The sequence below is a fragment of the Gossypium arboreum genome, chromosome 11 (assembly GCF_025698485.1).
Source record: "Gossypium arboreum isolate Shixiya-1 chromosome 11, ASM2569848v2, whole genome shotgun sequence".
NCBI lineage: Eukaryota > Viridiplantae > Streptophyta > Magnoliopsida > Malvales > Malvaceae > Gossypium > Gossypium arboreum.
In genome coordinates this window covers 11,467,171-11,492,127 of record NC_069080.1, presented here as the reverse complement: position 1 = coordinate 11,492,127, position 24,957 = coordinate 11,467,171, and the positions used below count along the sequence as shown (strand labels likewise).

Below are 24,957 nucleotides of genomic sequence, written 5' to 3'. Positions count from 1 at the left end.
AGAAAAAAAATTGATTAATTAAAAGTAATGTCTATGTATAGAATTATAATGTACAGAATTAAAATGTTAAAAGATCCATAAACCAACAAATCAATTAGATATTTAACTCCATCTTCTTCTTTTTCGAAAAACAAAAAGAAGAATAAAACATTCTTACTCCCATAATTCAAGTCAAATAATTCTCAAGATGCTCAAAAACCTTCTGAAGTTGGTTTGCAGACAATACATCCTTCCACTTAACCAAATCAATAGCGCTCTGAGTATTCGAGTATCCCCAAATGAAGCTTCTAATAATCTTTTCCAGCAGACAGCTGCGGGTATAACTGCTGTTGGCATAGTATAAGTGGGGATCGAAGCCAATACAGACATGATTAAAATGAAGGCCATGAAAACGATGAGAGCAACTTAATTGATGCTTGACGAAGCTAGTCGAATGTTTGACCTTCAGCAAATAAGGTCCTATTGATGATATTACCCAGGTTGTTCATGTAATTCCGAGAAGTTACCCTGGCTTGTAGAGAAGCTACCCGGTACTATTGATGAGGGTGATGTTTTGCTTCCATTCCAAGAAAGCTTGTGTTGTTGAGATTGAATCACGGCTCTCTCACAAGGGTTTTTAGGTTGCCGCCTTTATCAGGCTTCACTAATGGAAATTCTACAAAAGTTTAAATATGGCATCTTCCATGTTCTTGTAGCGACTGATGTTGCTGCCCGTCATATTGACATCAACTCAATTGTGAACTTTGATATTGCAAAAGAGACCCATTGGTGGGACAGGTCGTGCTGGTGATAAAGATGGCACTGCATATACTCTGATAACTCAAAAGGAGGCGCGGTTAACAGTTTGATTGCCGCTGGTCAGAAGTCCCAATGGATGGATCTTGCTATGAAGCTAATTCAATTACTTCATTTAATATTTGTTTTGTAGTCAATGGCATTCATTAAAGTTGTTGAAAAACAAAATGAGATACGCTTTTTGCTCTTCATTTCTAGATTGCTTGCCAACAACAATACCTGTGATTGATGGAACTCTCTTAATTAATTCCCTAGCTTTCCTTTCTTGAAATTGTGGCCACTGGATATGATTTACATGCACTTTAAAGTTGTCGCGTTTGCCGTGTCCATAAATAGGATAGGATGCAAGAAAAGGAGGTATGATTCTATTATGACATGCCAATGCAACTGTATACATATGCTTGTTTATATGCAGCTACAGTTCTGTTGAAGCTTTTGTGAAATGAAATGTAAAGCAACTAAGAAAAAGTTTCGATAACCAGTTTGTTTTATATGTTTTCCCTAAAAAACTTATGGCTGATGCTATTTACATGAACAAGAAATTTTCTGTTCAAATCTTGAATTAGCCTTGTCTGTATAATTATCAAGCTTAGTTAGTCCCCTTGTTGCTTTCTGTTTAATCATAAATTCAGTTAAATTTCATATTTATGGTCTTGAATTTTCACTTTCTGCATTTTTATTTGCTCTCTATCTTTCCTTGGTCGTGTGTTCCTATTTGAGGAGAATCTTTAGTTTGCTGATAGAGGCAACAAATAATTTTTAAGAGCAGCAAAATGTTTTAGGGAAAAAGGTCAAATGGTGCGTCATTCACTGCGGTAAACTACGAGAACCATTCCATTACACATAGCAAACAAGAAGCAATGGCTGGGAAATGCTCAATTCATCTTTGCTTCAATTGTAAAGGTACAGCACACTGGTCAGGCTCGTTATCGGCTGTCAAATAAGCCGGCAAATATTGATAAGTACATGGTAACTTGTACTAGCAATAAGATTTTGATTTTATCCCATAAACGATAAGGGAGAGATAGTTCCAGGGGAGTTCAGCTATAGAGAAATCTTTATATATCAACAATTCGTACACATCCACATTTGGGTAGGTTGGAAGCCTAAATCAAGATGTTATGCCTTTGGACATTTCATCACATCCACGTTTCTTTGAATTTCATGTCGTTTATTAGCAATTGGGCATACATCCAGGCAGGGCTCTTTTAGGGTGTCATCATCCTCCGGCAATGGTGGGCTAACCCCAAATTTGAACTGCCATAGCAAAGTTAAAACAACTTAAAACAGGCAATTGGTGACCCTTGAAATCAGCAGTTGCAGAGATAACAAGAATATAATAGTGCATCATTAGAGGTACTTTCGCTTTGCAAATGAAAACCTAGCCACTTTTTTGAGGTAAAAATCTAGTTAATAGATTTTTACTTCTTCTGCAGAAAAGGAGGCTTGCCGATGATAAACAAGTGAAAGTGAACGGGTGAAATTACATGTCACCGGCTCAATCTGATTTTGCTGACAATGTTACTCCCCATAACCAAAATGTGTTTCAGAAGATTGAAACGCACTTCAATGTACCAAAATTTTATGAAGAAAGAGATGGGGCTCGAGTCCTTGGAGTTACCTGACAGCTATAATCGCTGAAGTTAGGCTCCATCAGCAGAGGGACCCCCATGTAGTCCTTGAAGAAACTCTGCAAAACCAGTAATGCAACAACTCTCAAGGTAAAAGTCCACTTAGATTGCAGGTACGCTGAACAATTTCATGCATATAAATATAACAATTACTAACCTGTGTTGGAAGCTTACAAGTATTGATACAAATCCCCACGCACTTACTTTCCTCTAAGTACTTGCATCTCTCTACAAAAACCTGCAAGAAATTGAAGTGCTCCGATCATGAAAATGAACCTCATTTTGTTCATATTATCATGTGAATCTTAAATCAAAGTTTACCCCGCTATTGCAAGAGGTTCCATCAGGAAGATCCACAGAATTAACCTTGCAAGTGCCCATAAGCCACTGACAGGTAAACACAGTCACCCTTGCTTAACAACACACACAAAGAGAAGAAAATTGAAGTCATAGCCATTTAATTTAACATCAAGTACGATCTGAGAGAAAACTGTCCTATGTTATGAATGAAGATTCAACTCACCAACCATCATTGCAGCGACCTTCCCTCCATCTATAGGAGCTATAAGGATTTTGTAAAGCTCTAACAATAATGGCGGAAACAGTGACTTCAATATTCGAACCTGTCATGTCCAAAGCAACCACCACCAATAAGATATATAATGAGCAAAACAGGGAGAAGAAAGAGTTCAGATTGGAACACCGCAGCATCTTTGGTGTGATAATTGCTTCTGCTGTTCATCATGAGGGCTTTCGCCAATTCAATAAGTCCATCATATCCAGGCTTCTCCGAATCCCATCCAACTTCCTGTAACAGCCCTTAAAACAAAAAACACTGAATAAATGTTTCTTATTTGACTTGTCATACACCAAATTGAGTAGCTGGATTGAAACAATTTCCCCCAAACTTACCTTTACCAATTTGTCACGAAAGGAATTCAGGAAAAAATGGTCCAAGTTTCCTGGCTTGTACTCAGCCTTTGAAGCTTCACTGTGTATCTGAAAAACAAATAGGAGAAGTAGTAAATAAAAGAATTCAAATTACAGAGTAGAGTAGGAGATGAATGGAAACCCACCGTTTCGGGAGAGACAGAGGAGCAAAAGGCGCGGAAAGATGTTCGATTATGCAGTGAAGATGTTGGAAGAAGGTAAATAGGAGATGAAGATACCATCACAGTTTGCGGAGCATGAAGAGTCAGGGCCAGAGGCATCATTTTCATTTCACTTGCCAAACTAATTATCACTCTTTTCCCCTTTATTTTGGGGTTTTAAACTTGAGATAGATAGAGACGAGTGTGAAGGCAAATAAAAGATTGCCGGTACAGTGAGTCATTAGAGCTCTCGTTTCTGCATCACCAACTATAAATTTTACATTTCCTCCTAATTGGATAAAATAAGACATCACTGATCAATATAGGTAGTTCCTCATTCTGGGTTATGGCTATGGAATTCAACTCAATCAATTTTTTTCTTAAGAATATTTTTGTATATACAAGAATTCTTGGCGGTGCCTTCATTATTTAATCATGTAGAATATTTTGTATTTTGTTATGGCTATCATCTTATTCTTATTATTATAATTATTCCACTCTCATAGTTTAATAACATTTTTTACCCTCATTTGTGATCAATAGCAATTAATAAAGTACACTTTTAAATAATCTTTACCTGCAAAATATCACTTAATTATTAAGTTGTATAAAATAAAATCCAACATCAAATGTTATAAAAAATTGTTTGATCATTCTTCGGATCTCGCCAAATGTTTCCAAATCCCCACAACCGACTAACACGTGCATGTTTTGGAGTGTCCATTTCTTAATTCTTACCGTAGTTTTGTTTTACCCGAAAATACAAAAGCTACAGCATTTAAGTATTTCTGCTGTAATGCTTTAGCTGCTTCACTAATGTTCCAACTTCCAAATAGCTCTCTATGAATGGATCAACTTTGGGATACGATTGTGAAAGAGGCAACGAAAGTTCTGCACACACACTCACGGACCTAAAACTTGCATATCAAAATCAAGTCTAAAAGGAACACTAATGATATCACTCTCCGAAATTACAGACACCTTTCTCAATTTATCTATTCGGAGTTGGACTTGTAAAGTACATCTCATCCAATTTTATTAAACTACAAATACAGTGTCCATATCGAAACAGACTTGCAAACCCCACCACCGCAAAAAAAAAAAAAAAAAAAACAAAGAAAATGCTAGAAGGTTAGTAAAACAAAAAAGGATAACCCAAAAAAGAGCCAGAACAATACCAAGGACACTGACCTATAGACATTGACTTTGAGTAAATACCACTACCAGCCCCCATGAAGTATGAAGTTCAAAAAAGGATGCACCATTGATTCTTATGATGGTGCTGAAACTTTGTTTGGAATAACAGAACATACATTTAGAATACTTATTTGCTTATGTTTTGATTTTAGATGCTTTGTTTCAGATTCACACTGCGGATCCCTATAGAAGATTTAGGTCGATAATGCTCATCTGTGTCCACCTCTTCAATTTCCTGGGCAAAATATTGTACCAACACATTAGATATAACTTTAACCGCAGCTTCTAGGTTTATGAAGCATATGGTATCTGAAAATGATAACCATATGAAAGAAATCTGGAAACATTTTAAATGCCTCCAACCAATTTTGAAAAAAGTAATGCACAAACAATTCAATGGAAATAAACAATAGCTTGCTTGTTACCTGAACAATGTCTTCTCCCTTAATGACCTTCCCAAAGACAATAAGCTTCTCATTTAGATCTGGGATTGGTGCAGTTGTGATGAAAAGCTCAAATTCTTTCTTATCATGCTTTACCTTAGAAGTTCCAAGCATGAATGCTTCATGCTTCAAACTGGTTGAACATCAGAGGATGTAAGTTACAACAAGAAGTATGCACGTCTAGCCTTAGTCAGGATGGTCGATCAACGAAGAAGTAAAGAGGACAGTATGAGTGATTGAGTTCAATCATCAATGTACTAACCTTGTATCAAGTTGGCTGTATTGCTTTCCTTTCAAAGTCCAGTCCTCTACAGCTCCCAGCTTATCACTATCGGCAGCCTGAATCACATAGTGCTTTATCACATGGCGAAAAAGCATTCCATTGAAGTGTCCTCTCTGACTGCATATCAATCGCATGATTTGTGAGGATGACTTTGGAAGACACAGGTCTTCCTTTGAACCGGCTAATGAAATTCAGTAGCGCACCATGTTCAACAGGAAAAAAGGGAAAATAATATATTTTTAAACATAAAAAGAAAGAAATTCTTGCACTGCACTTCCTAGAAGTGTTTGGCTGCCTGCCTATCCCATGATTCAACAAACCATGCATTTGCACATCCCACCTAGACCAACTACTTGAAAGTACAAAAGAAATGGGTCTGTTTTTTTTCCAAAAGATGCTAGATTAGAAGATAAAAATATGGCTAAACATGATTTAGCACTAAACCTAAATTAGATGGAACTTACATCAATTCCATTAAACAAATTTGCCAGTTTAAACCAAACTCTGAGAATGAATCTTAAGAATTAAAACTATAGTGATGAATTCCATGCATTCATGATAGATAGACATATGCATAACGCTCAACCAACAAAAACAACACCATGATGCCCAAATAGACGGCAATGCTACAAGATTAGAGCCTAACAACTTAAAAAATAAAACTGAAATTTGATCTAGAAAAATAATTTAAAACTATTACCGACTGTTCCACAAGCAAGTATGAACTGCTCAGCTCTACCAACATCATTTTTTTTTCAATTCAAATATTGATCACATAGACTTTACTGATTCCAGTACTTACCATAAATCAAGGAATTGATCAACAACTTCAGGAGAAATGTCCTTGAAGAGCTCCACTGTAATAGAGCCTTTCGCAGTATCTAAAATCTAGTCATAAGAAGGGGTAAAACAGAGTTAATTCAGTGGATAAAACTCATTCTGAATAAGATTTCGATATAAAAGCCTAAAAGTAAAACAAAGTAATAAATGAACAACTCAGCTAAATTTCATTCATCACAAAAAGCCAACCTGTCAAGATTGTAGGATACAATTGAAAAACCTCGAAGGAATACCAAAAAAAGATGCTTTATTGAGAGACATGCTAATGAAATGTTTTCTTAATAGGTGATGCTACCGAGAACATGATAAAAGAATTTCTTTTGTAATGTCTTTAGATGAATTCATGTACACACAAGACACGTGCCTGCAAGATGAAGGAAAAATTTACTTGCAGAAAGCTGGTTAAATAGATAAAAGAAATGCCTTATTGAGAGACGTACTAAGGAAATATATGTTTCCTTAATAGGTGACGCAACCAAGAACATGATAAAAGAATTTCTTCTGTAATGTCTTTTGATGAATTCAAGTGCTCACAAGACACATGTGCAAACTGAAAAAAATATTAGTAGCACAAAGCTGGTTAAATAGATAAATCTATATAGATATATATGCATTGGATAAAAAAACACATTGTAAGTTAATCACCTAGGTCAATATTGTTTCTCAGAACTAGGCACAGCAAGTTGCAGACCAGTATTACAAGAAAATAGACATTATTCACACAGGCACCAAATATTAATTAGGAAAGAGCTTAGCAAGTAAGGAACCTACAGCATATCCTGGAAGATCAGATTTCTTTGAATCCATGAAAGAGTTGTCACCCTACCAAATGCAAGCCACAATCATTAGAGAGGATATAAAGTTAGACACAATAATAACAAACGGGCAAAATGCCTCATCATAGAAAGCCTCATAAACTAGGATACATTCACAAAAGAACAGAGAAAAATTGCCTTCAAAAATCCTGAAAAGATGATACGTTGATACAGGGCACTGAGTAAAGAGTTCTACTGTAATTGATGAAACAAAGACTAAAACAAATATGAGACCATGAGGATCAAGAAAACCATTTAGAATAAGTAAGGTTCTTAAAGAGTGTACCTCAATAACTGATTCCCTGTTTTCAATATGAATTCTTGACCTAAAGACAAGAAAATTGAGTCAAATTCCACTGACTACTAAATAAAAACCATAATTTATTCTCCAAAAGCAGTTTTACTTTTAAATGCACTGCTCTGCAATTTGCAAGTCATACAGTAAATTACATGAATAAACAAAGCATGCACACAATCAAGTTTAAAAGCATTGCCGCACTAAATCTCATGGCCAACAGCCGAATTGCAACGAACCTTTGAGTCCAGTGTCTGTAGGTGGCATACACAAAAAACAGAATCAAAACGACAATCAAAGTCAACATTATAATTGTTGTAAGACTTATTCGAGCTGGGCCTTTCTTCCTTTTGCTCTGTTGTAGCAAAGCTTGTGGTTTGATCCTCGCCATCACCTTAAAACTTCAGTTCCAACAATAAAATCCTGAATTTAGAAACAAAAATTCGTGTCAAATCCTGGAGGTTATAAATGCATTACTAGCTATGAAGCAGTAAATAAACCACGAACTCTTTTAGTTCAAAAATGTACCGGAAAAAAGATTTATTGAGCGTAGGAAAAATAAACTCATAATTGGCCAGTGTGCCATATACTTCGGATATAAGTGCAGGTCATGATCTTCCAAATATATAAAAAGGCTTAGGAAAATTATAGTATTCTCGCGAAACTCATCCTCCGGTCCTCATAACATAGATTAAAACTAATTTTTTTAAAGCTACAATAATTTTTCAAAGTTTACAGTATCAAGAATCAAGGGTGAAGTTGAACATCCTAAGATCTAAGAGTTGAAAATTGAAATATATGGAAACTTAGGAAAGGAAAATATATAAAATAATAACTCCTGACTTGAATTTTTGATCCAGTTGGAAATAAAAACCCTAGAAAAGAGAATCTTCTGGGACGAAAAAGCAGAAATTGGAGGAAAACAATTATAAGACATCAAAGTTCAAATCGGTTAACTTCAAATCAATGGAGAGAGAGAAAGTACCTGTAATTTAGAGTTAGTCCCGTCGAAATGAAAAGGGAAAAAGTGAGAGTATTTGTTACTTTTTTCTGGTGTCTGGAGTTGTTGATCCCTTCGTATGGGCACCGCGACGAGAAGATCCAGCCAAAGCGTTTTACGATTCTTCCAGTTTTCTACCAGTTAATCCTCATTATTCACAAAAATAGATAACGGGAATTTTAGAGTTGGGTCCGTAACCTTTTCTGTTAATGGACCTTTTATCCTTTTTTTTCTTTTCTTAACTTCACAATATATTCTCTCTCTTTTTAACTTTACGCTTTTAAGTCACCATTTACCCTCTAATTATTTTGATACTTAATTTTTTAGGGTGACCTTTTTGGCCGAAAAATTATTCTTTTAATTTTTCATTTAAGTTTTTTAGTTTTTTACTTCTTTAACTTACATTTTCTATTAAATCACCCAAAATTAATAGAAATTTTAATCTTTGTTAACTTTCCTAACTTAGTATACCCACAAATTGTTATGTAGACGGACACCTTATTATTTAATTAATTTTTGATCTTTTAAAATATTTAAAAATATTTTTATGATTTTAAAATTTTAAATAATTTTAATGACTTCTAATTTTTAAAAATAGTTTTTATATTTTTAAATTTTAAATTTTAAAATTAATTAAATGATGACATGATATCCATGTAATAATTCACATGCATGTAATATCAACAAAATTTAAAAAAATTAACTTTTACATTTATTTTAAGTGATTTGACAAAAAACGTAAATTTAAAGGCTAAAAAATAAAAATTAAATAAAAGGTTAAAATCAACCTTTTGTTTTTGTAAAATTAGAGGCAAAATAAATTATCATACTTAAAGTTTTTTTTTATTTCACTTTAATAACCTAACTATCATTTTTGTTCTATTTTACAAAAAAAAAATACTGATAAGAACATAACACGTGGCACACCATTGGTATATTGGGGGGAGGGGTTAAAATAAGGTATAAACATATTTTTTCAAAGTTTTGGCTAAAATAAGAAAAAATTTGGTCATTTGTAGTACAAGAAAGAAGAAAACAAAACATAATTTGTAAAAATAACGATGGACCACCATCCAAAATGGTTCAACTCTCAGTGCACCAAGAGCATACTGGTAAATCAACAATGCCAAGGAATAAGGATTGAAGTGGATGAGGAAAATCAATGGTGAGTAAAGAAGAGTTGAACTAGCTAAGGATTGAAGTAAAGCTGAAAGATGTAAGAATAAGCAGGTACAGTCCCTTAGACAAATATGAGGGAGGCACAAGGTTTCAAAAACTTTGCAGCAATAGTAGAAGCCAAAACCATGTCCTCCCCAACCCGAAGTTGAGTAAGGATCGTCCTACTCTTTGGTCATGTTATGGGTGATGTAAAGCACACTGTACCCCCCATGGATTTCTTCAATGCCAACTTGGCTTTCATTAAGTAGTTCTCTCCACAAAACGGTTAAAATTAGTAACACCTTTAAAAAGATATCTCCAATCTAGCATTGTCTTTGCAGCTTTACCTCTCCGTAACTTCACTGAAATCTTTGTAGAAAATTAATTTTCGAGAACCATTAAGACTAAAAATAATTAATAAACAAACCATTCACCCAACGAAGCTTCTTCTTATCATTATTTCAACAAAAATGATTTTCATACTAAATAATTTACCGAGAAAAATGAAAAATGATTCCTCATCGCCAGGTTGAGTAGGAAGCAAGACGTATATATGTCTTCATATAATCTCCCAATGGCTTTTCCCACCATTTAGAAAGGAAAAACATGTTTTCTGAAATAATGCATTGGTCAAGCAAAGAGAAACAATGTCATAAGAATCTGACATCTTCTTCTTCTTCTTCTTCCAGGATAATGGTGGCAAGAGCAAGTCTATATGCTGAAGACCTAAGGTTCCTAACAAGGACATATATCTCCTTCCTCCTACGATTCACTGTCATCTCCTTCCACTGCTCTTCTCTCAGACTAGCAAGCAAGACAGCCTCACAGAAAGCCTCTGCCGTTGGCTTTTTGCTGCGTATATAAAAAGGATAATCACTATATGCAAAGCCACATAGGTTTTAATAAAAGTAATATACTGGATACTGAATAGAATCCAAGTTTTGTGGTGCTGATATTGGAAAAAGCCGGTACTAACCTCCCTCGAACAAATCCAGTTGTGACAAAACCAACTGGCCACCGATGATATTCTCTAGAAGCAGGGTCATCTGGTACATTGAGTTCCCACTTACCAGAAGGTTGTTCCTTGAAGTATGACCCCACAGCAGAATTAGGCATTTCGAGTCTACCTTCAATGCTGCCTGTGCTGCAATATATCCAAATTCAACACATTAATCTCACAAATAAAAAAAATTTATCAACCATACGCAAAGAAGTGTCAAGGACAAAGCAAAAAGTAAATCTTATTAGATTAAAAATGGGTGATACTTTCACCCAGAAAAAGGGATCAGAGCATGAACTTATATTTTCCTTGCAATGGCGCTCTAGATGTACCAAGCATGTTGGAGTGAATACATTTCAGGTAGATAACTCCATTAGCAAAGCCCCAATAATTAGAAGACATACATGCAGGTTTACCCATTCACAACCAAGCAAGATAGCAGATTTCAAATTAAGTATCACTTGGAATATATACAGTGTAATCGAATCACTACCTGCAAGTCCACATTGATATATCAGTGAGAGATGGAGCACATATAACAGCTCCGTCTTCAAAAACACCCTCCTTGTATGCATGAAGATGAACCCTTACAAAACATAACTTATGGTTATAGCTAATTTGAGTAATCCCATTTTGGCCTTTTTCCATCATGTTTTTGTCCTTCATAACCTTAACAAGACTTGATTTTCTATTTTGCAATTGAGGAAATAGAAGTAAATGTTCACCCTGAATGCCATTCAAGAATTCAGTCAGCAAACTAGATGTCCTTGCAACAATGCCACCAAATGAATCACGATATCTCAATGATGTAACATCACTTCTTTCACAACTTGAATTACCCATCGAGTATTTCCGAACTATATTTTCTCCACTTGAAACTTGAGCTTCTTTAACCCTCCTGGACAGCTTGTCAAAAGCAGTATGGACAACATTCCAAGGTGATGGAATAGGAATTCTAAAAGGTCTTACAGCAGGAGGATGCTGCTCTGCATTTTTCCTAGAGGCAGTGGCTTCAATTTCATTTAAGGTCAAGTATGAATTGCAATCGGGGAAATCAGAAGGAAAATAAGGCAATCCAATCTGCAATAAAGAAAAAAAAATTAACATGCAGCGCTGGATAAGTGGGTATTCCAAGAGAGGATTCTTAGGACCAAACACTTACTTCACAAGCAATCCAGTGTTTTTCTCTCAGCCCAATCACATGGGCCCCTTTGGAGACAAGAAAATTCCAGAAGACCCTAGCCCAACTTATAGGTACTACAATAGACCATCTGCAACAAAGAATGAGGGAAAAAATTATTCATGAGTTGACATTTCTGAATCAAGATTTTTCAAAGAAAATTGCCTCCATAGTGGCAGGCAAAACGAGATAATGTTCCTGCTGGATCTATCCTAAAGCAGCATAGAAAACTGTTGCGTTAAACATCCAAGCTCCAATTCTCATGCCTAAACTTAAAACAAAATAAGGCACAAGTGAGCTGAGCTTAGAGCTCTTGTCCTTGTGTGCACTAGACCTTTTGTCTCCATTGTGCTTGTGTCTAAAGGCCTCCCCTCTCTCTCTTTTGTGGCACTGCTGCCTTTGGCACGAGATAATTTTTTTTGTGAAATAGAAGACATAGCACAACACTACATCAAAATGTTATGTAATGTAAGAATGAACTCAAACACTTTTATCCTTATTCAAATTGGTATGATATATGGTTCTTAAATGCAAGAATAATGCTGAAACAAATTCTTGTGCATCAAAATTCTCGTGATCAACTTATTTCTAGAGATAATTAATATTTGGGGGGAAAGGAACAAAGTAGTTACCCCATAGGAGAGCCCTTCTTGTTATTATTTTTTAGAAGCAAAATAGGGCAAGAACACGAGCACTGCACCTTGTTCGAAGTCTTTGGAGGCCCTGGTTTTGGTTCATCAAGGCAAAAGAAACCCATCCGCTGCTGATGCTTTTCCATGCAAAGTTCGTTTTCTTCCTCTGGAGGATCTATTCTACTGCTAGAATCCCACAAATTCCTCCCACCAGATAAATTTTCAATTCCTTCAGGTTTTGGACATGAGGGTGAGGCTACCTTTTTGTTCTTATCTAAATTTCCAGTTAAAGTAATATGGTCACTGGCTCCAACTTCTTGCATATCAATGATAGAATCTGGCTCATGAAAATCTTTGGTCTCTTTTGTGGGCAATAGACGAGGATCCTTGACGGTAAAAGATAAAATAGCACAAGAAGGACTACATTCCTCATCTTCAAGTGTAAAAGAGTTTTTATTTTGAAAGTCATCCCTATCCCTCTGAAATGAACACTTTTGTAGTCGCCAAGAATTCTCCACGATGCTGCAAGGGCAATAAAGTCAGTCAGCTCATTTTAAAGTCTTATCTTAGTACAAAATGACCAGAATCTATACTAAATAACTAACCAAGAGACAGGATGAACAGTCTTCTGAAGAAGTTGAAATGCCTTGGACCCAATTAATTCCAATCTTGCAAGTTGACCCTCATGTGAAAAACAATTAATGGTGATGCCTCTCTCAATCATCTGGAAAATAATTAGATGCAGAACTGAGCATCTAACCCAATAACGGCTTGTGATATATACAACTCTTTCTGTTTAATGTCTATGTAAGACCAAATGAAAGAGCTTGCTCACATTCATGAGTTCCATGAAATTGTACTATAATTTAAACATTCTCATAAAGTTCAAAGATGGATGATTTACCAGTTTCTGACAAGCACATTTTAGAGCATCATATCCCTCATTAAAAGCTGAGGCATGGATCCAAACCCAAAGTTGGCGAAAGCAAGAACCATAGTTGGTTCTACATTGCTCCTTAGTTCCAACCACATCAAGGCAATTATTGTTGTCATCTTTTTTACTCCCCTGATGAGGACGCCACATATAAGTCACAGGTGCAATTGGCTGTGAAAGAGGTGCTCCAACATGATGAAGCTGAAAAAAAAAAAAATCAAATAGCAAGTAAACGATTTAGTATTATTATTTCTTAATAATAAGAAAGGGTGCAAGAATGACCTACCATAGCAGTCCCATAAGTAGCACCGGAAAGAACAGAGTCAGAAACACCTTCAGATTTAACAGATGTAAAAGGAACTAAAACCATCTCTAATGTTGCCACTAAATAATCCTGGAAGCAAACAAAAATATTAAAGTAAAATGTGTGATCCAATTATTACTAAAATCTACTAAAAGAAACACAAAGAGGAGTAAATTAGACTCAAAAAGAAAAGGGAAGCGCCTGCCTCTGGACCTTCCAGTTGAACAGCAATGTTATAGCTCGCATCATGGAGAAGCACTCCCTGTTTGAACCACCTCAAAACCGCCCTCGACCCCCCTCCTCTATATCATATAAACACGGGAATTTCGAATAAGGAATTCTAAAGATTCGGGCTTTTTCTAGACTATCAAAACGCTTAAACGATAAATTTAAGTACCTGCCATGCAATCCTAAGGGAAGGTAAAACCCCCACCGTTTAGCCATTGTAAACCGCTTCGCGTGCCAAACGTGCGTTCTCAATCGCTTGGTACCATCCCCTGAAGTAACGAAACCGCTTTGGGGATTGTTTTTAAGCTCCAATCTCCGACGAAGGCGACGTGGAAGGGGAGATTCATTCTTCTTCTGCTCCGTCTCTAAACCTGAAACATTGCTTTTAGCAACCTTAATTAATCTCTGCCTCTTTCTGTTTCTCTTCTTGGAAGCTTCATTGTCGAATGCTGTGGTCCTCCTCCTCTTGTTTCTACGAGACCTAAAATCGTTATTGAGTCGAGCGGACACAGTTGAGTGAAGCGACTCGAGCTCGGCAGCTCTGGATTCAGCGAATTTTTGTAAGTTGATTTTGCGCGGGGGTTGAGACGCTGAAGCTTGAGGTTTTTTACTTCCTTCAACAGCCATTGTAGGAAAGTTTTAAAAGATATAAATCATTGCGCAAGGATCTAGCCAAGAAATCAACACTGTCTTTTACTCTTTGGGGAACAGCCAGTAAATAAAGCAGAGCAGCTTTCGAGAAAGAAAAAAAAAACCCCAAGGGGTTTAGGGTTTTTGCTTTTGGAGCGAATGTTTAGAGCGACTCCTTTCTATAGCAACGGCAGTGCCAAACTAAGACACTTTTTTGTTTTTGTTTTTTTTAAATTACATTTTGTTTTAGTCCTTCTTTCATTAGTTCTCCTTGGACGAGTGATAGAAAACTAACTTGAGATTTTTTTATTGATTTAATAATACATTTAGTTTTATAATTTTACATATTTTATTAATTTGACTTTAAATGTAAAAATTTAATAAATTTAGCTCTTAATATTTACAAAATTTGTTATTTTAGTTTAAGTTCTAAAAATTAATAAATTTAACACTCAACATTTATAAAATTTGTCAATTTAATTATAATTTTAAAATTTTCAAAAATAAATAAATATATTTTAAAAAAATATTTTTAGTCCTTTAGTTCACCTTTTGATTTAGCTCACTAGCAATGAAGATTTTCTTTTTCTCCTAATTCAAACATAAACATGTCCCAACTAGTTTGGGAATGATAATTCGAAAGTGTGTCTCAATTTTCGTATCAAAATCAATGCAATTTTCAAGCTCGCTTGTCACTCGGTCAATTGCATGTAAGTGTTATTAAGCCTGTTTTTAACGATTTTTATATTTTTGTGATCAGTTTATCATGAATGAATTGGAAGTATTTGTGAATTTAATTGATAGATTATTAAGTTTGGTAATTAAATATAAGTATTTTGTTAAGTGATTTTTATGATTTTAGTGTTTAGGGATTTATTTGTGAAAATAGTAAAATTTCATGAAAATAGTGTGAAATGATGAGAAAATGGACTATAATGGACCCTAGGAAAAATCGGCTAGCTTGGTTTTTCATTGATTGTGGTTAATTTGTGAGTTTCGGGTTTAGGGACTATATTGCATAAAAGGTAAAACATTGGGAGTAATTTTGAAATTTTCTTATTGATAAGGGTTATAAGTTGAATTGATTATATTAAGTTATTTGAATGGTTTAATTGAATGAAAATTATTATTTAGATCAAGAAACGAACCAAACGGATCTAAACCGATGAAAAGCTAAAGTGTCGGATTAGTCGTCAGCTTCATTTTTACAACAGTTTTTGTTGAGGTAAGTTTGTATAATGGTAAAATGGTTAATTTCTATTTTGGATAAACAACTAATTAAGGTTATACTTTGTTTAACTTTTATTGAATATAAATTGTTAACTAGTAATTTAGAGTAAATCGTAATGTTTATTCAATTGATGCATATTTATGAAGAATGTGGAAATTTACGAATGTGTGTATTAGAAATATTATAATTGAAAGAAGTTAAAAGTTGGATATGGAAAATGTCTCGTTTGAACCTTATGAATACTTATAATACAAATGACATGTCATTAGGAATTATACGGTTTCGGGGGTTGGTCCTAGATGTCCTACAGATGGTTGAGGTCCTACATTTGTTGCAGATTCTCCACAACTCCTATGAGTAGCATAGTGTAGCTAACATCTCGACCCATAGCTTGTGTAAGCAAGCCCATTTCATAGCTCGTGTGAGCATTATAGATGATGCTTACGGTTACATGTAATGACACACTTTATGTAAGTATTTCCCGAGTATCCAATGTTATTCTATTTGGTTCAACGGACAATTAAGGTTTAAAATGAAAAGGTATGCATATAAATGAGCTATGTATTGAGAATAGAAAATGGAAAATGTAATGTAAGTATTTGGATTGAAAATGTAACAATTGAATTATATGAATGAATAATTTATATAGTGAAATTCTTTCCATGATATGTGTCATGTTTCATTGGTTGGTATGTTCTCAAATGTATCTACTAATATTATGGTGTTGTGATCAGGAAAGGAAAGTATGCTTAAGTATATAAGAAATACTTTAATGATTTAATCATTTATGTTCAGTAAGTTAAGTTCATTTATACGAGCTTATTAAGCATTAGTTGCTTATTTAGTTGTTTTCTTTGTTTTGTAAATCATCAAAAGCTTGATCGATTGGAATCTTGTAGAAGCTTTATCACACTATCCGTCGACCATTTTGGTAGTTCTTGATTATTTTGGCTTATGGTTATAAATGGCATGTATAAAGCTTGAATGTAATCTTGATTCCATTAATGTTTTGAGTTTGTGATAAGCTTATTATGAAAAAGTGTTTAGTTGGTGTTGTGTTGTAAATGATGATGTAAATAGGTGAAGTTGTTCTTATGCATGTTCTATCTTATATTAGGCAAGTCATGATTGAATGGTATGCTTTTGAACTGTTGTTGGTATGTTTGATCTAAGTTTATTGGATGAACTTGTAATATTGAATGGGATTATGTTTGGTTTGTGATTGTGGTACCTGTTGTTGGTACATTGGTTAGTCTTATAGATTGATGGAACTAGTATGTTTTAAGTGTATTTAAAATGTGTTTTGGTCATGTGAATATGGTGTGCAAGAACTTGATTTGAAATGACTTGTTTTGGGGATAATTTATGAAGCACAAGAGCTGTCACACGACTGTGTGTCACACATGGCCATGTGTCATTATTGTTTTAGGTGCAGGTTTCACACGTTCTGAGACATGACCTATGATACGGCTGTGTGACACAACATTGAATGCACAACAGTTTGGCATACGACCTATGACACGATCGTGTGGCCTTATTCCAAATACCCACACTGACAAACACACAGGCTCGGACATGGCCATGTGTCCATACTTCGAATGTCCACACGGTCTGGGCTATGTCACATGGCCTAGCCACATAGCAGTGTGACCCTTGTCTCCAAAATTTCAAGTTTTTCTAAAATTTTCTGTTTTGTTTCAAATTGATCCCTGAATATTCTCAAACTATTTTTAGGGCCTCGTAGACTCAATTTAAGGCCCATACGTGTATTTACTATAATTGAATTGAGATAGTAAATGATAATATTTAAATTGCGTAATTGTTTCTATTTTGAAGTTGAATGTTTAGTTTTGTACAATAATACTCCGTAACCCTAATGTGGCGACGGAGACGGGTTAGGGGTATTACAAGTTTCACAGACATGTCAAATGAAAATGCCTTCTATATGGAGAGTTTTCCCTCTAGTTATTTCTACCTCTCATGTAACACCCCAAACCCGGCCCAGACGTTATGGCCGAATTCGACGTGCCACTTTGAAGTTAAAAATCCACGTTTCGTTTTAGTATTTTAAATAATCGACTTTTGTTGAGCTAACAAAGTGAATGGAAGCTGTGCACCAGGTAGGTATTCGAAACAGAGGAGGTGAGCCATAAAGGCTGCTTAAGTACCAAGCTCTTCGATTGGATCCAATCCTAGACATGCCCACAACCATTGCCACACTTGGTTATAACGAGTTGAAATTTATTTGAGCGGATATCTTTGATAAACTGAATAATCGTGACGTTGTGTTATTTTGAAAACAAGTATCATTTTGAAAACGCGCCCTAAGTCTAGCCCCTTTGAATTGTTATCAGAAAGTTTAAAGTTATTAAAAATAAAATAATCTCAGAAAAGAAAAAAAAATAAAGTTAAAATGGCCTTATTACAACCCAAAAATAAATAGTAAATAAGGTAAACTAAAGGAAACCAGTTACTTATTTTAAAGTCCAAAAAGTGATCACCGTGGTCACTCCGAATCCCCTTCGGCTCCAAGTCCCCACATCAAGGTTCACCTGCATGGTTAAGGAAGGGGGTGAGTTGGAAAATCAGTGTGCAACAAGCCCCTTTCAGAGCCCAAAACAATATCAGCATACTGGGCCTAAGCCCAAAACCAGTCTCAACATATACTGGGCCGAAGCCTTTCATTAAACGATTACTGGGCCGAAGCCTTTTCATAATTCATATCACTTGGCCGAAGCCTTTACTGTAAACGGTATGGCTCATAGGCCCATTTCATTATCATATGTAACATCAAAGAATGCATGCAAGCCCATTTGGGGAGACTACTCAACCCACCATCCACTACTCTCCACCCGTACGAACCATGTGACAGCTCTAATTTGACCCTAGTCGGAAAGTGGTTTCGGGACCACAAAATCGAGTCGCAAAAATAATTAACCGTCATATTCGATGCTTATTATATGTGAACATGCATGTGTGAAAGATTCAATCTTTGATTTGGTTATTTGCATGTGAATTTATTTAATAGGACTTATGTGAGACACTTTTGAAATGTGATAGGTTAATTTTAAAAAGGGCTATTAATGCATATGTTGAAAAGGATGGTTTTGCATGTTAAATTACCCATTTTAGATAGTGGCCGGCCATGTTACTAGTTAAAATATAATATATGAATTTTATATTAACATTATTTTAGTTAAATGGCTTAATATCATGGAATTATAATAATTAAAAGTAGAAAGTGGGTGAAAAAAAAAAGGTGTTCATCTTGTTCTTTCTAGCCGAATGTAAAGAAGAGTTAAGGAGAAGAACCATTCGGCCACCTTAGGTTTTCATTAAGCTCAAGAGCAAGGGGAAACAAAGTTGGATAGGGGAAAAGAGAAAGCAATAGAGTAGTCAATCCATAACCGTTCCAATATACCGAGGTAAGTTCGGATAGTCACATTTAGTACATCTTGATAATGTCTTGACATGTGAATAATAATTGTACCATGCTTAATTGAATTCTTTGTAAATAAATATATAATGTGCTCAGTAAAAGAAGAAATCCGGACTTAAAGTCCGCAAGCTATATGCTGGAATAAATCCGGACTTAAAGTCCGCAGCTATATCTTTGGAATAAATCCGGACTTAAAGTCCGCAGCTAAGTCTTTGGAAAAATATCCGGTTAAGGACCCGCAAGCTCATGCTAGTAATGTATTTGAGCCTTAAGATTTGATGAATCGATGCCAAGAATGTAAGTAAGATTGTAAGCTCGAACGTCCGTGGTAAAACTCGTTGCATAGGTACAATGTATTTTATATGTTAATGTTCAGAGTTGAATTGATTTCTATGTGAATTATTAGTATCAAAGTACGGTATACATATATATGTGAGTGAATGAAATTCGGTATTTAAGGATAAGACAATGATATAATTGGTGAATGTAAGTTATCATATGAAAGAATGTGGTTAAAGGTAATAGTATAAGCCTTATAAATAATGGAATATGTACTAGAAGTTTTTCCTATGTGTATATATATACATACATATTCGGCCAAGTGATAATTAATTAGAATATTAAATGTGAATTTATGTACTCGATTTTAATAACAAGTTGTAAATTGTTTGCATTACTTAAAACTTATTAAGCATCAATATGCTTACTCTGTTGTCTTAGTTATTTGTTTTATAGATCCTTCTCGTTAGCTATCGGATTCGGGAGTTTTCAAAGTCAAAGTCGTCCACACTATCTAAGCCCTTTCGGTACTTTTGTAGCTGAACTTTGTTAATAGCATGTATAGGATTGACTTTTGATGTTAATTAAGTATCTTTTTATAATGTATATATGTATTGCCATGCGAAAATGGCTTGTTAAATTATTATATGTATTCCATATAGTTAATGTGTATGTGTGGTTGATATTCGATTAATGTTTTAAATGTTTTGATGTGAATTAAACTTAGGAATTATTGGTATAGTGTTAAATGAAATTTCGTGCTTATTTTGTAACACTCATTAATCCCTCCGGCAACGGGTACGGGTTAGGGGTGTTACATTTTATTGGTATCAGAGCTACGGTTTAGTCGATTCTAGGACTAACGTAGAGTGTTTGAGTCTAGCTATACATGCCATTATGTGTTAATATGATAGTGTGGTGATTTCTGACGGTTAAAAACGTGTTTTCGTATAGTAATGGATCCCGATCCCAATCGAGCGGTAGCTGATGATGTTGAGAGTGTAGCGCCTACTCCCGCGCATGGAACAGTGCTGGTGGATTCTCAACCTATTGCAAGTAATCAGAATGATGAGGCTAGACAGGCTTTCTATAGTGTAATGAATGATTGGTTCAATCAATACATTCGAACCAATACGGCTGTTCCACAACCCCCACTCCCGAATAATACACCTCCTGCACCTATGATACCTCCGGTAACTGATCAGACGAGGTTAAATAAGCCCCCGGTTGATAGAATCCGAAAGCACGGGGCTACTGAATTTAAGGCTACAGATAGCGATGATGCTGAACAAGCTGAATTTTGGTTGGATAACACTATCCGAGTGTTTGATGAACTGTCCTGCACACCCGATGAATGTTTAAAATGTGCTATATCTTTGCTATGTGATTCTGCCTATTATTGGTGGAATACGTTGATTTCTGTTGTGCCTAGAGAGTGAGTGACTTGGGAGTTCTTTCAAATCGAGTTTCAAAAAAAGTATATCAGCCAGATATTCATTGATCAGAAACGGAAAGAATTTCTTGAACTTAAACAAGGTTCCATGTCCGTTACAGATTATGAACGAAAATTTGTGAGGCTTAGCCGGTATGCCCGAGAATGTGTTTCTTCAGAATCTATAATGTGTAAACTTTTCGAAGATGGATTGAACGAAGATATAAAATTGTATGTTAGAATTCTCGAAATCAGAGAATTTGTAATACTTGTCAAGCAAGCTTGCAAGGACGAAGAGCTTAGTAAAGAGAAAAGAAAAGCTGAGTTGGGAGCAAGAGAGTTCCGTAAAAGATCTTCGGAAAAGCCCTTTCAGCAGTCATCAAAGAAATTTAAAGAGGATTCAGGTCGATCTAAAGACACTTCGGGCTTTTCCAGATAAGACCATAATCGACCCCCAGTGAGTACGTGAGCCACTTCGGTTGCCAGTGTTGGAAACGATTGTCGGGACAGAACAGAGTGCAAGTATTATGGAAAATGGCATTTGGGGAGTTGTAGATTTCATGACCGCTCCTGTTATAAATGCGGGGCAGCCGACCACTTTATCAAAGATTGCCCGACGTTATCCGAACAAAATATGAATCAGAGTGGGAAACCGAGTAATACTGCAGCACGAAGTAGACCACCCAAGAATACCGGAAATGCCAGCGGCGGTCAAAGAGGGTCTAAAGATGCTACCACCAGATCCGAGGCTCGTGCTCCTGCTAGAGCTTATGCTATACGTGCACGCGAGGATGCTTCTTCGCCTGATGTTATTACCGGTACTTTCACTCTCTTTGATACTGATATGATTGCTTTGGTTGACCCTGGTTCTACTCATTCTTATGTATGTGAGACTTTAGCATCCAGTAAGACTTTACCTGTTGAGTCTACTGAGTTCGTTTTTAGAGTGTCGAATCCCTTGGGTCGATATGTGCTTATCGACAAGGTGTGTAAGAAATGCCCCTTAATAATTCGAGGCTCCTGTTTTCCGGCTGACTTGATGCTTTTACCGTTTGATGAATTTGATGTTATTCTCGGTATGGATTGGTTGACTGTACATGATGTAGTTGTGAATTGCAAAAATAAGACCATTGATTTGAGATGTGCAAATAATGAGATAATCCGAGTTGAGTCTACTGATTTGAGCGGATTGTCAGCAATAATAATATCCTCGATGTTAGCTCAAAAATATGTAAGAAAGGGGTGTGAAGTGTATCTTGCATACGTACTTGATAGTAAAAAATCAGAAAAGAAGTTTGAAACAGTGCTAGTGGTTTGTGAATATCCATCCAGATGTTTTTCCCGAAGAATTACCGGGATTACCGCCTGTTCGAGAGTTAGAGTTTGGCATTGAACTTGTACCTGGGACTACACCAAATTAAATAGCTCCGTATCGTATGGCACCATCGGAATTGAAAGAATTGAAAACTCAGTTACAAGAGTTGACGGATAGAGGTTTCGCCCGACCAAGTTTCTCACCTTGGGGTGCACCAGTATTGTTTGTGAAAAAGAAAGACAGAACTATGAGAATGTGCATCGACTATCGTCAATTAAATAAAGTGACAATAAAGAAAAAATATCCGTTACCACGTATTGATGATTTGTTTGATCAGCTGAAGGGAGCCTTAGTGTTTTCGAAGATAGATTTGAATCGGGTTATTATTAGTTGCGAGTTAAAGACTCAGATGTGCCTAAAACTGCTTTCAGAATGAGATACGGTCACTACGAGTTCTTAGTGATGCCGTTTGGGCTCACTAATGCCCCTGCGGTATTTATGGACTTGATGAATCGAATCTTCAGACAGTATTTGCACCGGTTTGTAGTCGTGTTCATAGACGACATTTTGATCTATTCGCGAGATGAAACCGAACATGCCGAGCACCTGAGATTAGTGTTGCAGATTTTACGGGACAAGCAGTTATATGCTAAGTTCAGTAAGTGTGAGTTCTGGTTGAAAGAAGTTAGCTTTTTGGGGCACGTGGTATCCGCATCGGGTATTAGGGTTGATCCAAGTAAAATATTAACCATACTTGATTGGAAGCCTTCTAGAAATTTTACTGAAGTTCGGAGCTTTTTGGGACTTACCGGTTACTACAGACGGTTTGTAAAAGGTTTTTCGATGATAGCTACACCAATGACGAAGCTACTTCAGAAAGATGTTAAGTTCGAATGGTCAAAGAAGTGCCAAAAAAGTTTCGACCAACTAAAAACCTATTTGACTGAAGCTCCAGTGTTAGTGCAGCCTGAATCCGGTAAAGAGTTTGTCGTTTACAGTGATGCATCTATAAATAGGCTGGGTTGTGTATTGATGCAAGAAGGTCGAGCTGTAGCTTACACTTTGAGACAATTGAAACCACATGAGAAAAATTATCCGACCCATTATCTCGAATTAGTTGCCATTGTATTTGCTTTGAAAATTTGGCGACACTACTTGTTTGGAGAGAGGTGTCATGTATATTCGGATCACAAAAGTCTCAAATATTTGATGACTCAAAGAGATTTGAATATGAGACAAAGACGTTGGCTTGAATTGTTAAAAGATTACGAGCTTGTCATTGACTATCATCCGGGAAAGGCTAATGTGGTTGCCGATGCTTTGAGTCGCAAGGCACTGTTTGCTTTGCGAGTGATGAATGTACATTTGTCTGTTTCATCTGATAATGTATTAGTAGCAGAATTAAAAGCCAAATGATTATTGATTCAACGAATATGTGAAACTCAGAAAGTCGATGATGAATTGGTTGCTAAACGAGCTGAATGTGTTTTGAATGTGAACTCAGAGTTTTAAATTGACAACAATGATTGTTTGAGGTTCAGAAGTCGATTGTGTGTTCCAAGAAATTCGAAACTTATTTTGATAATTTTGAGCAAGGCTCATAGTAGCCGAATGTCAGTCCACCCGGGAAGTACGAAAATGTACAATGATCTGAAACGTTAGTTTTGGTGGCCTGGTATGAAACGAGACATTTCTGATTTTGTTTCGAAGTGTTTGATATGTCAACAAGTGAAAGCAGAACATCAAGTACCTTCGGGATTACTTCAGCTGATTTTGATACCTGAATGGAAATGGTACCGAATTACAATGGATTTTGTATCTGGGTTGCCATTATCGCCAAGTAAGAAAGATGCGATTTGGGTCGTTGTTGATAGATTGACAAAGTCGGCTCATTTCATTCCTGTACGTATGGATTATTCCCTTGACAAGCTAGCTGAATTATATGTTTCTCAGATTGTAAGGTTACACGGAGTACCTATTTCTATTGTGTCAGATAGAGATCCGAGATTCACATCATGATTTTGGAAGAAATTGCAAGATGTATTGGGTACCAAGCTACATTTTAGCACCGCTTTTCATCCCCAGACAGATGGTCAATCCGAGCGGATAATTCAGATACTCGAGGATATGTTGAGATGTTGCATCCTTGAGTTTAGTGGTTCATGGGAGCGGTATTTACCTTTTATTGAATTCACCTACAATAATAGTTTTCAATCAAGCGTTAAAATGACACCTTACGAGGCATTGTATGGTCGTAAATGTCGTACACTGTTGTTTTGGACTGAGCTTAGTGAAGGTAAAATCTTCGGGGTTGATTTGGTTAAAGATGCTGAGCAGAAAGTAAAAGTAATCGGTGAAAGTCTAAAAGTAGCTTCAGATCGTCAGAAGTCGTACGCGGATTTAAAGCGAAAAGACATTGAATATTAAGTAGGAGACAAAGTGTTTCTTAAAGTTTCACCTTGGAAAAATGTGCTTAGATTTGGCCGTAAATGCAAATTGAGTCTGAGATTCATTGGACCGTATGAGATATCCGAACGAATTGGGCCAGTCGCATACAGATTGATTTTACCCCCTGAACTTGAAAAGATTCACAACGTTTTTCATGTCTCGATGCTTCAACGTTATAGATCTGATTCATCGCACAAGATTAATCCATCTAAGGTTGAAATTCAAACTGATTTAAGTTACGAAGAAGAACCGGTTCGTATTTTGGCTCGTGAAGTAAAAGAATTACGAAATAAGAAAATCTCATTAGTGAAAGTACTGTGGCTCAAACACGGGGTTGAAGAAGCTACATGGGAACTT

At 35.9% G+C, this 24,957-nt stretch overlaps 3 protein-coding genes across 3 annotated transcripts; all 3 read right to left on the bottom strand.

Moving 5' to 3' along the window:
* Nucleotides 1–1,656: 1,656 nt before the first annotated feature.
* Nucleotides 1,657–3,929, bottom strand: LOC108473824 (beta-carotene isomerase D27, chloroplastic). The gene is made up of 8 exons (XM_017775604.2): nt 3,503–3,929; nt 3,339–3,425; nt 3,130–3,234; nt 2,950–3,049; nt 2,748–2,839; nt 2,584–2,664; nt 2,417–2,485; nt 1,657–2,052 (listed from the first exon to the last, which is right to left on the bottom strand). The coding sequence occupies exons 1-8, from the start codon at nt 3,644–3,646 to the stop codon at nt 1,915–1,917; spliced, it is 816 nt and encodes a 271-aa protein (XP_017631093.1). The 5' UTR covers nt 3,647–3,929; the 3' UTR covers nt 1,657–1,914.
* Nucleotides 3,930–4,089: 160 nt separating this feature from the next.
* LOC108473825 (peptidyl-prolyl cis-trans isomerase CYP21-4-like) lies at nt 4,090–8,669 on the bottom strand. The gene is made up of 8 exons (XM_017775605.2): nt 8,376–8,669; nt 7,630–7,813; nt 7,382–7,421; nt 7,052–7,102; nt 6,243–6,328; nt 5,420–5,557; nt 5,140–5,290; nt 4,090–4,949 (listed from the first exon to the last, which is right to left on the bottom strand). The coding sequence occupies exons 2-8, from the start codon at nt 7,779–7,781 to the stop codon at nt 4,863–4,865; spliced, it is 705 nt and encodes a 234-aa protein (XP_017631094.1). The 5' UTR covers nt 7,782–7,813; nt 8,376–8,669; the 3' UTR covers nt 4,090–4,862.
* Nucleotides 8,670–9,918: 1,249 nt separating this feature from the next.
* Nucleotides 9,919–14,709, bottom strand: LOC108470921 (ribonucleases P/MRP protein subunit POP1). Its single transcript, XM_017772448.2, has 10 exons — nt 13,996–14,709; nt 13,804–13,900; nt 13,581–13,688; nt 13,265–13,495; nt 12,966–13,084; nt 12,361–12,882; nt 11,711–11,819; nt 11,042–11,628; nt 10,525–10,692; nt 9,919–10,400 (listed from the first exon to the last, which is right to left on the bottom strand). The coding sequence occupies exons 1-10, from the start codon at nt 14,451–14,453 to the stop codon at nt 10,199–10,201; spliced, it is 2,601 nt and encodes an 866-aa protein (XP_017627937.1). The 5' UTR covers nt 14,454–14,709; the 3' UTR covers nt 9,919–10,198.
* Nucleotides 14,710–24,957: the final 10,248 nt, after the last annotated feature.